The sequence below is a fragment of the Agelaius tricolor genome, unplaced genomic scaffold, assembly GCF_023055355.1.
Source record: "Agelaius tricolor isolate 1412-34295 unplaced genomic scaffold, bAgeTri1.0.p SCAF_1, whole genome shotgun sequence".
NCBI classification, from domain to species: domain Eukaryota; kingdom Metazoa; phylum Chordata; class Aves; order Passeriformes; family Icteridae; genus Agelaius; species Agelaius tricolor.
This window is the reverse complement of record NW_027269261.1, coordinates 53,066,968-53,080,615: the sequence shown is the minus strand read 5'-3', so window position 1 is coordinate 53,080,615 and position 13,648 is coordinate 53,066,968. Positions and strand designations below refer to the sequence as shown.

Sequence of the window (13,648 nt, the reverse complement as noted above, 5' to 3'; positions counted from 1 at the left end):
GTTCTTGGTAAATCATCAAGGAAAAAAGATTTACACCAGAGAAACAACTTTCATAAAATCACAGAATGATTTGGATTGGAAGGGACCTTAAAGATCATCTAGTTCCGACCACCCTGCCAAAGGGAGGGACCCCTTCCATTAGATAGATTGGTCAGAGTCCCATCCAACCAGGCCTTGCACACTTCAAGGGACAAGACATTCAGAGCTTCTCTGGACAACCTGTTCCAGTGCTTCACAACCCTCATAGGAAAGAATTTTTTCCTGATGTCTAATTAACTAACCTGCCCTCTTTCTGTTTGAAGCCATTGTCCAGTCACTACACAACCTTGTCCTGTCACTATAAATCCTTGTAAAAAGTCCCTCCAGCTGTCTTGAAGAACCACTTCAGGTACCGAAAGATTGGAATAAAGTCACTCTGGAGCCATCACTTCTCCAGCTGAACAATGTCAATTCTCTCATCCTTTCCTCACAGAAGAGGTGTTACATCGCTCTAATCACCTTTGTGGCCCTCCTCTGGATTCATTCCAACAGGATTATGTCCTTCCCACCATTAAAACAAAAAGACACACAAGCCATGGCCACCAGGCCTTGGACAAGGCTACTAGGACAAACATTTGGAGAGGTGGTTGATGTGACTTTGTACCACTCTCCAGTGGGCTCAACTTTTCAGCTGACTAGTCAGTGGTAAGAAAAGAGAGACAACTTGTGAAATAGAGATTCATCTCTTGGACAGGCTCCTTCATCTTCCTTCTTCTCTCTTTCCTCCAACTACTATTTGTCCCAGTTTTTGTGCATTCTCTTGAATACCAGAACAGAGGGTAAGTCTTTCTAGAAATGCCTTTGTTTCCCATTTCCCGAAAGCAGCTTAAAAAATAACAGAGTACAAAACTGGAAGAGCTTATATAGACTGCAGTGGCACAGAACTCAGACAATAATCATTTTTCCAACTCCACAGATGCAGAGCATATTTCTCTTCCCCCCTTCCTGACCTCTCCTCTAGGGTCTTCATATGAAGACATTACTTTGTTTCTGACCTCCAGAGCATTTCAGCTTCTCAGTAAGTAATGTCTATCTCTGTATTTTGCTTTCCTTCCCACAAACAAAAGATGATTCACATTTTTAAAACAAATTTGAGACAGTGTCTGCAAAAACCAAAGAAGGACTCTTGCTGAAATGGTATGCTAACTTGGACAGATACCGCAGGCAGTCCTGCCATGTAACCTGGCTCAAAATCAGCAATGCTCAAGTGTAAATTAATTCAGTCTACATATCTGTTTATGTGGGCATTGGTTAGAATACAGGCAACCTCTAGTTTTACAGCCTGTGCTAATATTGAAGAGAATATAATTTCTGAAAAAATTAGCCATGCATCAACCTGGCCAGCCCCAGCACAAAAAGTTGCAAGGAATGAGCTGATAAAAATCCTACTACTATGACACATCCATTTTACACACTAAAGGTTAGTGTTCAATTAAAATTCTTCACACTGCTAAAGATCAGATAGCCAGCCATCAGAAAGTGGAAAGAGTATTTCCCATGGAAAATATGCATTTGGAATTATGAGCTGATATGGTTCCAAACTGCAGGACAGTCTCCAGAAAACAAATGACATCTTTGATGACAGAGTTCAGCAATTTGGCAACTGAAATTGTAGCCCATGAAGATGAATTCATCTGCATAACTAATAAATCCAGGAAGTGCACTTGACAGTTCAGAAACAGATCAAGGCTGAGACACAGCTCTATTCTCCAACAACTCTCTTTAAACAGGTAGTTATATCTGTGGACAGAAGCTTAGCTTCAGCTACTCAAATGTGTTTCTTCAGATAATAAACAGAAATTAAATCCTTGTGTTGGTCAAATCAGCAGCAACCATGCTATCGATTTCCATGGTCATTTATCAAGTCATAGTGATACCATTGGTTATGGATTAATGAAGTGACTGAAATGATGCAATACATCAGTTTTATGGCACAGTACAACTCTGTCAGTGATATCTTTCACAAGTGTATGAATCTGCACATATGAGGTACTAGCTGGTACCATAAGGCATCACTTTATACACAGATTTCCCCAAATACAGGAATTATGTTTGTAACTAATACAGAGTGTGGGTCTGGGGGTGTGTATATATCAAATATAGATATAAATATAAATAAATGTATATAGGTAATAGAAAGATGTTCTTGAAACTATATGCAATTTTATGCTGAATAGGTTCTGCATAGCAATAAGCCTCTCTTTTTCTATGAAAATTTATAAAAATATTAAAATTGAATTGGTAACGGAACTATATATTTCCAAGGTTCATTTCCCTCATGTTTCCCATTTCTACAAAGGAAGTTTTTCTATAATTCTGATTTTTTTTAATGGTGAAAAAGTGTTGCTACGAAGGACTGGTATCTCTGAGTATTAACAAGACATTACAGTGTGTTCAAGAAAATAGGGGTTTAGATATGGACGGTGTTGTAACTGCAAAGAAGGGATGGGAAAGAGGAAAAGAAAAAGGAGAAGGACAACTAATTACTATAAGCTTAAAAAGCAGCAGGCTCTTCAGCTCAAATCACTTCTTCCTGGGCTAAGGCACTGAATTGGATGAGCTTTTCAAACAACTTCTTCACAGAGACTTCAAGATAGCGACCTAAAAATGCTTCTAAAGTATGAATACTCCCAAATATTTTAATACATGCCCATATTACTAATGGAAATATGATTGCTGTTATTACACCCAGATTTCATGACTTTTCACTCCTTTTCTATGTATGGATTTTGCAGGTTGATGTTGACACTTGAGCAAGTTGTTACAGCTGATCATAATACAGTAGAAGGCTTTTTAATTGTGCAATTTTGCAATTTTTTTTTTTGGGGCTAAAGAAATATTTTGGGGAAATTGCTGTGAAAAAATTCTGGATAGAGTGTTCACAGGTTAAGTAATGTTTGACCTCATATCCTTAGGAGCTGTACCAGATACTTTGTGGGAAGATTACACAAAAGTGGGATTAATCAGCAACATGACAGAAGCTAAACAACCCACCTCTCACTGACAGATGAGAGTCTCTTGTGTGAGTTTTGTTGTGCAAGGTTGGGCTCCAGCATGGCCACCCTTGCTTTCAGAATAGTTATCATTCCATGCGCACAGCTGCTGTCAAAATGTGCAGGAATACATGAGAATAAATGTTTATTTCAGTATAAAGCAATAGCCAGGGATCCTGACTTTTTAAAACTATTCCCAGAGGTCCTACCCTTTCACCAAGTGGGCCTCTATCATATTCTCTAAAATCTGCCATGTCAAAATTTTAACTACTACTAAGTAGGGTGCAAGCATTCTCAAGGTAGTTTAATAACCCTTTCATACTATGATGAGCAATGGATCAGAATTAATTAGCATGAAAGCTGGTGAGGATAAAATGATGGCTAAAACATCAGAAAGAATGTACTAAATGTGGTGAAAAGCCCCACAGCCATAAACTTCCCTTGTGATCTAACTGAAGAACACTTGGATAAATAGAGACTGACACAGAAACCAACTCCTTTACAGAAGTCTTTCAAAAATGCTTTCTACAATATTTCAAGTTGAAAAAAAAAAAGTCTAAAATAGTTGGACACAATACATTTCAGGAAACTCTATGATGTCCAAAAACCTCAAACAAAAGACCTCTTCACATATTTCACTAAGTATACATCTCTACAAAGCAACATGAGCTTGAGTTGCCTTTTAGTTAGCACACAGAGAAGACTTCCTGAATACCTACGGCCTTTTGCTGCCAACTGCTTCACAATGTACAATCATGAAAAATGTTATGGGTTAGACACTTCCAGTATATGGAATGTCACCTGAAAGAAATGTCATCAGAACTGGGACTGATCTGTTGTGGGGAAAAAAATCAAGATAAGCACGGTTTAGCAGTGTTTGCAAGTTTTCAGTTCATAACCTCAAAGCTCAAGGGAGTACAGCCTGAACAAATATAGCAGGAGTCATCAGACTCTTTCCTCAGCTCTAGATACACACAGTATCATGCTGTTCCTTTCAAAACATCATAAAACAGTACAGTATCTAGCAGAAGCTGATGCTCCTTTTGTCGGTAGCAACTCTCATACCGCTCCTTTGATACAAAATCTGGGGAACAAATAAACAGCAGTGTCATCTGCCCCACTCCACAACGGACCCATTTATCAAGCACAGCAATGGTGGGCAAATCTTGACCTGCTGTGGTGATAAAGTTCACACACCTGGAAGGATGAACTCTGCTGTCGTCTAGTGATGAACAGCAGTGCCAAATGGTTTGCGACATCTTGATGAGGAAATCAAAATAATAATGAAACATTTTGCACAGATGCAACTAGAGAAGCAAACATGACACTTTTCAGCTCCAAATGCTGCATCAACAGTGGAAAATACCTGATGGCAAATTGTGGCCTTAACTTTCCCTTGGCATTTAAATATATAGTTGAGAGAAAGGATGTCTGACTTCACATAGCAGAGAGGGATTAAAAGGTCAGTTTTCTTCTCAAGAAACTACCTTTATGAATACCAATGCATCAATTTTAAAGCTTTGCATTGAACATATAATTCCACATTATTAAAAATATTCAGATACAGGTTCTGCTACATAAGTTTGGTGTGCTTGAGTTATTTTTCTTAAAACACCCAAGTCCAAAAAATAGAGATTTTTTGAAAAAGCATTTTAACTAAAAGTTTTCATCATGAGTTATTCTTTGGTAGACTGGTAAAGAAACATTCAATTAAGTGTTTCTGTCATTTTAGAGCAAGATTTCAAAATCATAACCTCTGTTTTATGAACAGTCTCTTCCTCATGACCATGGTGACGTTTCTCTGGAAAAGTTACCTTATACAGGAAAGAGTTGACCCCCACAAGCCTGGGATATAGGACATTTAAGTTCAAATCTCCAGTTTCAACCTAATAAGGACTCAAATACAACTCCAGAAGACAGGGAAGGAAAGATGTTACTCTTCCTTGCAAATCACATTCCTTAATCACTTCTGAGGGGTTTAGCACCAAGAATATGCAGAATCATGCACAGAGAAATCAGTGTCTTTCTTACACTTTTGTTTATGCAAGGAAGTGTTTACATTACTTTACTCACCATTCCGTGATTTAGCCATGCTGGTATAAAATTATCAAGGAGCTTTGGGTAAACCAGTTCCCTGTCATAGATATAGATGCTCCAAAACATCGTCACAACAAACTAAGGAGAAAAAAAAGACAAGACATTTTTAAATATATGCTTCTGAAAAATTAGTTGCATTCTTTAGATAGCAAAATGGGTCACTTAGCAAAGGATTTAGAGACAGATATGGGCATTATTGTTCTTTGACCAAATACTGTTATAATCAACAGTTTGAATCTGGATTACTCTTTGCATTCATTGAGGTTTTAACTTTTCTTTTTTTCTTTCCTGAACTTTTAGCCAGGAAAAAAAAAAATCTCATTTTTGACTTACATGCCTGTGGCCAAATTACAAGTGAATATTAGACTTTAGTAGCAGATGTGGCACATAAATAATGTTTCTCCACTAACAGGATAGAAAACAAATGGAAAATCAGCTAAATATCACTTGGAATTCATACAACATATCAATATGAAACATTCACTCCTGAACAGAAGCCTGTAAATTCATATTTGCACTTTTCTGTGTCAGCCATCAAGTCAGCTTTAAAAGAAAACAAACCAAAGAACCTTTGATGACTCTGTACACAATTCACACACAATTCTCTGTGGATTGGGATCCACAGAGAAGAGGTCTAGTATCCTGCTCATTTGTCAATATGAAATTTGGCTTGGTTCTTCTCAGAGACTATTTACTAGGGGTCCAGAAAACGACCATTATTTCCTGTAGACTGAGGCCAGGACAAACAGATCAGATAAAGTTTACAGTAGGCTAAATTTTTGCCGAAGTGTTCACATATTCTTTCAAGTTATCCTGATGTCTGAAAGGCAAAGACAATACAAACCCACAAAAATGTACAGAAATAATAGTTTTAGCTTACCTTAGCTGTGGCAAGTAAGTATTTTTCTAATTAAAACACCACTGCTTTCTTACCTTGGATTTGAGTAATAGTTTTCTAGTAATAAAAAAGGCTTATTGTTCATAGCAGTAAAACCTAATACCTGGGCCAGGAGCTTTTCAGTGACCATTTACAGGGGCTCTCTAAACAGAAATGCTAAATCCAAGTTCAAAAATTGAGAGCCAAAAGATAGAACTTTCACTGAGATAGAAGGGAAGTATTCAGTATCAGTCCAAACTGATGTGGCTCATGATCTTACAGATCATTTATAGAATCAGTGAAAGAAATATGGGGTGAGCATAGCACATCCTGCAAATTAGTAGCGTGTATAATAGTGTAGGCATAAGTTATTTCATTAGCTTCTGACTTTAGAAAGTTAAAACTGAGGTTTGCAGTTAATCAATGGCACCTTGTTCTAACCACAGACACACAGACTTCGGCCAGCCAGTTATGTGAATGACCTGAACCAGTACACTATTCCCTCAGTGTGCATACAGTACATAGTTTCTTGGTTTCCAGCACAGTTGTCCATCTGTTACGACAGCTATCAGTGCCTCCTCAGAATAAGCTTGGACTATTTGACTAGTGCACAGAGGCCAGGAAAAAAAAATAGGTTATGATGGATAGCCCGAAAAGTACTGCAAGTTTAAAGCACCCCACAAGAAATCTCTCTTCTGGGTCAGTCTTGGCACTGGCACAGCGCTGCTCTTTACGCACCTGCTGACTCATAAGTGCCAAGATATGAATAGCTGAACAGCAGGAAAAATGGAAGCAAAGTATCCTCTTCTCTATAGGCTTCCTAGAAGTCATGTATTATCACAGTGGGTCTCTGAGAACCTGCTAAGATCAACTGGGGCATAAAAACATCTTCTCAGGCATATGAAGACCAAGATTGATAATGTTTTTTTTCCCAAGGAAGTCTCAAAACAAGAAAAATCAACCAGGATTAGACTGAACTTTATTACACTGAATAGAACAGAGGTAGCATGTTTTGACCTGTGATTTTTGTGTAGAGCAGAATAAAACAATAGACTTTGTCAAGGAGGTAAAGACAAGAAAAGAGGGGACGTGCCATCTGTCCCTTAACCAAAGTCAGCCAATGGATGGAACAGGCTCAGCCTAGCTGGTTGCAACCATCTGGAGCTACAGACGGCAAATGCTGCTTAGCAAAGCACTATCACAAGGCAGACATAAAGTAAAGGAAGTGTGCAAAACCAAATGTGTTACAGAACTAACTTATCCCAGAGGATGACCTGGTATGAGACTTAACACAACAGGGAATCTTCCCCACAACACCCTGGGGAAGATTCCTTCCAGGGTCTGAATGGTTCACCTTACTCTTCTTTACAATTAGCTCATTTGGATAAAATGAACTATAAAACTTAACTATTTTGATAAAAGGAATTATAATGAGGGCTTGCAACAGAGTTACTTTGGCTGCTTCTGAATTTGTTTACTTTGATTAATGAGCAACTGTTGGTCTGGTACTTTTAAGTACCCTCTACTATGCTTACATTTTGCCACTGGCAGACTTTTTATTTGGGCTGGGCTTTGCTAAGATCCCACGTCATCATGTAGTGCCAGACCATGACACAACTGAGCTGCTTCTTTACACTGCCTCTTGTAAAGTCCCGGACCTGCAGGATGAGTTTCTTATGCTTTTTTAATACACAAGGCAGCCCACAGGAGAAATGAGACAACATTCTCAGGAGGTTAAACAATAAACTTTCATTTGCAAACTTTAGAAAATAAGGGTACTTGGCAGATTTTAAAGAAACATTCATTCAAAATCAAGCATTTCACAAGGCATTGGCTTAGTGAACTCCAAACCATACAACTCTTAAGTTACCCAGATTTTGAGAAGAAGAAAGGGGGGAGGAAGAGAGAAATATTAAAAATCATTGCTTGAATTCTAGTGTGATTTCAGCTACTGTGAAATCCTAACAGTGGGCTGTGACCACATGTGCCTATGCAACTGCTTTTATCTGCCCTGGTCTCTCAGGGCATTCCCCCTTTGGTGGGACTTTCCTGTCCCAGTGGCTAATAGCCATTCTGGGGCTGGACTAGAGGCTTCAGGGCGGTGGGGGTGGAGCAGCGCAACATTCCACCTATGCAGGACACACCCTGCCCCTGGTCCCTTTGGTTAAGTACACTACCCCAGGCTCAAAACAATGACTGGGACCAGAACAATGGGAAACAGGATCTTCTTCTTCTTCCATGGTGGCAGTAGTGGGATTCTAACCTAGCAGAGAGAGGGAGAAAAAAAAGCAGAGGAAAAAGAGGAAAGTGTACAAGAAATCATACAGTGGACAATTGCTGCTTCAAGAATAAAAAATAGAAGTCCAGTCAGTATAGGGATTCCACCCTATGCAAGCCTTCATCCCTCACTGTGTCAGTTCCAGAGATGGCAAGAAAGATGCAAATCAGGATCTGGGGGGAAGAGTTCATGAAACCAGTCTTTTGGCTGCAGTGATTGGAAGAGTTCAGCAGACTGGTTGGCAATTTTCTTTACTTTTGCTTGTGCTGCTTAAAACAGCATTTTCCTACAGGTGAGGTTCAGAATTTCACATATTCCTGCCCATTTAGTAACAATTTATTGAGGATTAGACAATTTTATAAAATAGTTTTTGACACTTGCTGAACTTCTAAGTTGAGCTCCAAAATGGCCTAATGAGTCCAATTTAAGATTCTCTATTGCAATGCAATTGCACACCTCACCAAAAAATAGAAAACTTAAGGATAAGGCAAATTTTCAACAGTTAGGCTGCCTTACATTTTGGAGCTGATAATTTTACAAGTCCAGGTGTCATTGTAACCCAAACACATTTCCTGTATTACCACTCTCATCCCTTCTACCAATGTGGTTTCAGGGGGGGTCCCCAGAGTCCATATTACAGTAAATTATCTTATTACAATGCTAGAGATCCAAATGCCAGGATAAGGGGGAATATCAGGGTGTACCATGGGAAAGTTACATCAAGTGAAAGTTCTTAGTCTGGTTGCCTCAGGGGGGTTAAAGGTATAACAAACACTAGAGCCATTTCTATCTATTTGGCATATTTTTCTAGACAGGGTCCTGGGTTCAAATCAAATACCTTCCTAACTTACTAAACCCTTCACTGGTTTCCAAATCCAAAATCCTTTCTTCTGACATCTTGACCACTTAGGACTTCTTTGCTTACAGCTGGAGAAAACTTTCCAGCTGCCGCCTCAGTCTCTGTCAACCCCCTTCTCTGTACGATCACGCTTCATGCATCACTTTCCACTACCACATGTGGTTCCTCTGGCATCAAACTACACTTCTTTCTCAGTTCAAAGTAATTCTATACCTTGTTCTGAGGAAGTAGGAAGGGGTATACAAATCTGATTTCATAATCATATGAAATCCTGTCTGAGCTTCCAAGCTAAATTCAGGAAGGAATCTTTTCCACCTGCTGTGGCAACCAGAGAGAAGACACAAACAGCCCAAAACAATGCTTGTAACATTTATACACATATTGCAAAACTACTGAGGCAGAACAGATACGAATATAAATATCACAAAACATATTAAGATAAAAACATGTACAAACAGTCACTGCAGCAAAGAACTGTGTAAATCTTCAGTCCTGTTGCTGCTTCATCTTCTCACAGCCACATCTTTGCATTGAATGCTTGTAGAAGGAGAGACAAAAGAAAACGCAGTCCTACTTGGACCAGTTTTAAAAAGCAGGAATTATCCATCTGCTGTTAATTTTGTGTTCTCTGCCATGGGCATCTTTGGTTACCTATGCATGCATGTTCAGGGGGGTCTTTAAGACCAGCAGGACTTCCCTGATAGCTGGGAGGCCTACCAGTACTGGCTGACCAGGAAAATGTATGGGGTTCTGGGCATCATCAGTCCTTTTGTTCCTGGAAGGCATGGTAGGTGTCATGGGACAAAATGCTGTAAGTCATGGATATCCACTTATTCTCCATGGGTCACTGACTTTGGTCACAGTGTCCCACAGTTGATCAGGCACCTTTGGATCCTGAGGTCTCAAAAACCATTTTAGGAGACCATTTGTCCTTTCTACTATCCCACTGGCTTGTGGATGTGGTGTAGGGGGTATGGAACACTCACAGGATCCCTTCAGTTTTTGCCCGAACCTGGACTATTCCTGCTGTGAAGTGACTGCCATTATCTGATTGCATTGATTTTGGTTTAGGAAGGAAACTGAATTATAATTTTAATCCTTTCATAGTACTTTCCCCTGTAGATCATGCCACTGCTTTAGCCTGCACTTAACTTGACACTATTTGTATGCCTATCAGCACATATTATTTTGCTCCTGATTAATTAAAAGGACCAATGCAGTCTACCTGCCAAATTTCCCTCAACTCCTTTCCCATCCTTAGGTGCAGGGGGGAAATGTGCAGGCGGTGTTCCTCCAGTTTGGGTGCAGCACTGGCTGCAGACAGAAATGATTGTTTCACAAGCCCTTCAGGTGACAGGACATCCCCTACTTACCACCTCTCTTAACAGGTCTTTCATCCCAGAGTGGCCATGCTTCACATGCTGCCATTCCAACAAATATCTCCATTTCTCTTCTTATTCTGTTTCCTTTTCCTCAGCTAAGATAGCCAACTGAGTGACAGAGTCTACTTGGTCATTTAAGATGTGGGCGGGATGATCCCCCTTCTGATAGGCTGCTACCCATCCAACTGATACCATTTTGGATCTTGCACTTTTCAGAATTTCTCCCCATTTCTCTTTCTTTCATACCAGCAGTCTTTATACCTGTGTGTGCCAGTGGCTAATAGCCAGTCTGGGTCTGGATTAGAGGCTCCAGGGGGTGTGGTATAATCCCACCTATGCAGGACTTGCCCTGCCCCTCTTCCTCCCTTCCTTTAGTTGTTCTGAGCCAGTACTCATTTTCTCTGGTCTCTCACACCTACGTAAGGCTCAAACAGAACTCCAGCTCTTGTGCTCATGTTGCCTTCCTTGTGGCATAATTCATCACCCCTATGGAGACAGACATTGTACTATATTCACATGCCAGGCTGAACAGGCTGCTCATATGAAACAAAAATTTCAGAGAGCCCAATACTTTATTTTCCTTTGTTCCTAAGGCAAAATGGCACAAATATTACCCTTCTACTTCCTCTGTAGACACACTCAAGGCTTTGAATTCAAGGAAGAAAACAGGCACCAGAAATTGTTTTTTACATTTCTTTGCACAGGAGCCTCCTAAGACTGACAGATTTGCAAAAATAGTACTGGGTTAAACATAAAATGAAGCAACATATAGAACAGAAAAGTCCCTCATTTGCAGCTTATCCTATCTAGAATCTGTAATGATTCTATCTGTCTGTAATGATTATCTATCTAGGGTCCAGTCATTATAGACCAAAGGAAACCTCAGATTTGTCAGAAGACCTTGGAACCTGGAAATATGGAATAGCTCACTTATTACAGTGAGAAGAAAGACTGCTGAACAAATACACAGTGGCAGAAAAAAATAAGGCTGAAAACAAACTGCTGTCTCTCCACTTATGGAGGTATTCCTTGAGTGTTTGTCCTCTGTCTCTGAAGCTTCAGAGGACACGAGCACAGCATGTGGCCCTGTCAAGGGAAAAGTTTTAAAGGACAAGTTGGGAAATGGATAGTTATTCAAAAGAGAAATTGAGTGGCTTTGTAAAAACACTACAAATGAAAGCAAAGAGAAACTAAGAAAGTAAAGCCAATAAAAAGAATTTTACAATTTGCACTTTTACATGAGTCCAACCAAGAAATGTTATGCAAACGAAGAATGAACCCAGTGGAACTTTATTTTCCTACACTATGTGTTTTTGGTTTTGGCTGGGCTGCACAGTTCAGTCATTTCCTGGATGGCTAATGACAAAGAAAAAAAACCCCAACCCTTGTGACCCTGACACAATTTGTTATAAGTACAATTAAAGGTAAGCTTTCTACCTATCTCCCAAGACACTTGTGGTTAACTGTGGGTATAAATATGTTGTTTGTGAACTTCTTTAACAGTTAGAGGTATTTACATCTAGAAGAAAAGTGGTGTTAAAGGCAGACCACAGTAGGTACAACTTGGCATGGTATTGTCTTTAGGTAGGATTGAGAGCTAGCACAATACACCAAAGGGATTTGAAAAGCACCAGTGACAGGAATCACAAGGAGTAGGGGAAAAAGCCCAGGGAAAACCACTCTCAGAAAACAGACTTCAGGGGGCAATTGTACCACTACTCACTAATTATCCCATCACCAGGCATCTTGGCATAACAGATGAGGGTAAAATCTAGAAGAGAGATTTTTGCATGGTTGAGTCAGTTATGGAAATAAAATTACGCTATAGTCTGGTCAAGTAACGAGGTAACTAGGAAACTGCAGCAAATGCCTACACATCTTTTCTTGGCATAAGATCACAGATCAGCATAATTGATGATCTACAGAAGGCTGATCAGCTTTCCTTTGACTCTACTATACAGAGAAACATGAAATAATAAAGCATGCCTGATTTTCTCTCCTTTGTATCACAGGTTTTTAAACCCATAAAACAGAAAAAATGTAGTAATTCTGGTCAGTTTAGACTCTGATTCAAACACAGCTGTTGATGCTACATGATATAAAATGTCTGTGGTAGAGTTTATGATTTTCTAGGCAGCAATCTCTCTTTTGATATGTAACAAGATCAATTTTTATTCTTCCTATTTTTAATAAACACAGTCTTAAACAACCAGAAATGCCTGATTTATCTCTTCTTCCTTTTGTTCAGTACAAATTACAAGAAACATATTGATAAAACCAAAACACTAATTAAGCATAGAAACATGGCAACTTAATTATTTATGTCAAACAAGTAGAAAAAAAGTAGGGATAAGCTAAACCACTGGTGTAATGTCTGACTTTTAAGCATGTCTCACATCACTCTAGCAGTGTAAATTACTCTCAATATATATCTCCTTTACACAGATAAAGGATGGCAAGTCCAAGTAATTATAGATGAAAATTGGTAATGAACTTCTAAAATGCCTATGCAAGCAATTTTCTTCAGTGGATGCTTCCTAGTCTCTTAGGCATTTGAATAGTACTGCAGGCTTATAATGAACTAAAAAAGGGCTAGGAAGTGTTGCCCACAGACTTTTTTGTGGTGTAAGGCTTTACTGCACAGAAAATTAATCTGCTGATTTCTGATTTGATTCTCTGAAGAGTCATGTTAAAATAAGCAACAATAGGTAAATAGTAGCCATGATGTCCTTAGAAGAGGTTCATGTTTATTTCTCAACTCTCCTATGAAATATAGGTTGGCAATTCAATTTTATCAGAGTCCCTGAAGATACACAATGCGTATCACAACACTGGAGAGATGTGATTTGCTGCACAGATTTTTCAGGCTTTGATTTGTTTGCAAGATTTGCTTTGTTGTGAAGCCACAAAAGGAGATTATTTACCCTTGGGCTGTTCTTTCCCTCCTTTGGAAGGTGGGAAGAAGCTGGTGGTCAGACTTCCCAGATGGTTTGTATGTTTAGTTTCTCAGGAAGTCTTAAAAATTAAGAACTTGGTTACATTTTTTTTTTCTCACATCACTGTTTACCTTGCGAGTGGATACCCCTTTTCTCATCTGTTCTTCAGAACAAGTCATCTCAAGGG

At 39.2% G+C, this 13,648-nt stretch overlaps 1 protein-coding gene across 1 annotated transcript in view; it reads right to left on the bottom strand.

Moving 5' to 3' along the window:
* AIG1 (androgen induced 1) overlaps positions 1-13,648 on the bottom strand; it is a 125,331-nt gene that overhangs the window by 72,246 nt on the left and 39,437 nt on the right. The window contains exon 3 of the mRNA XM_071434290.1: positions 5,106-5,207. Coding sequence (XP_071290391.1) covers positions 5,106-5,207 — 102 coding nt within the window. The remainder of the gene's footprint in view (positions 1-5,105; positions 5,208-13,648) is intronic.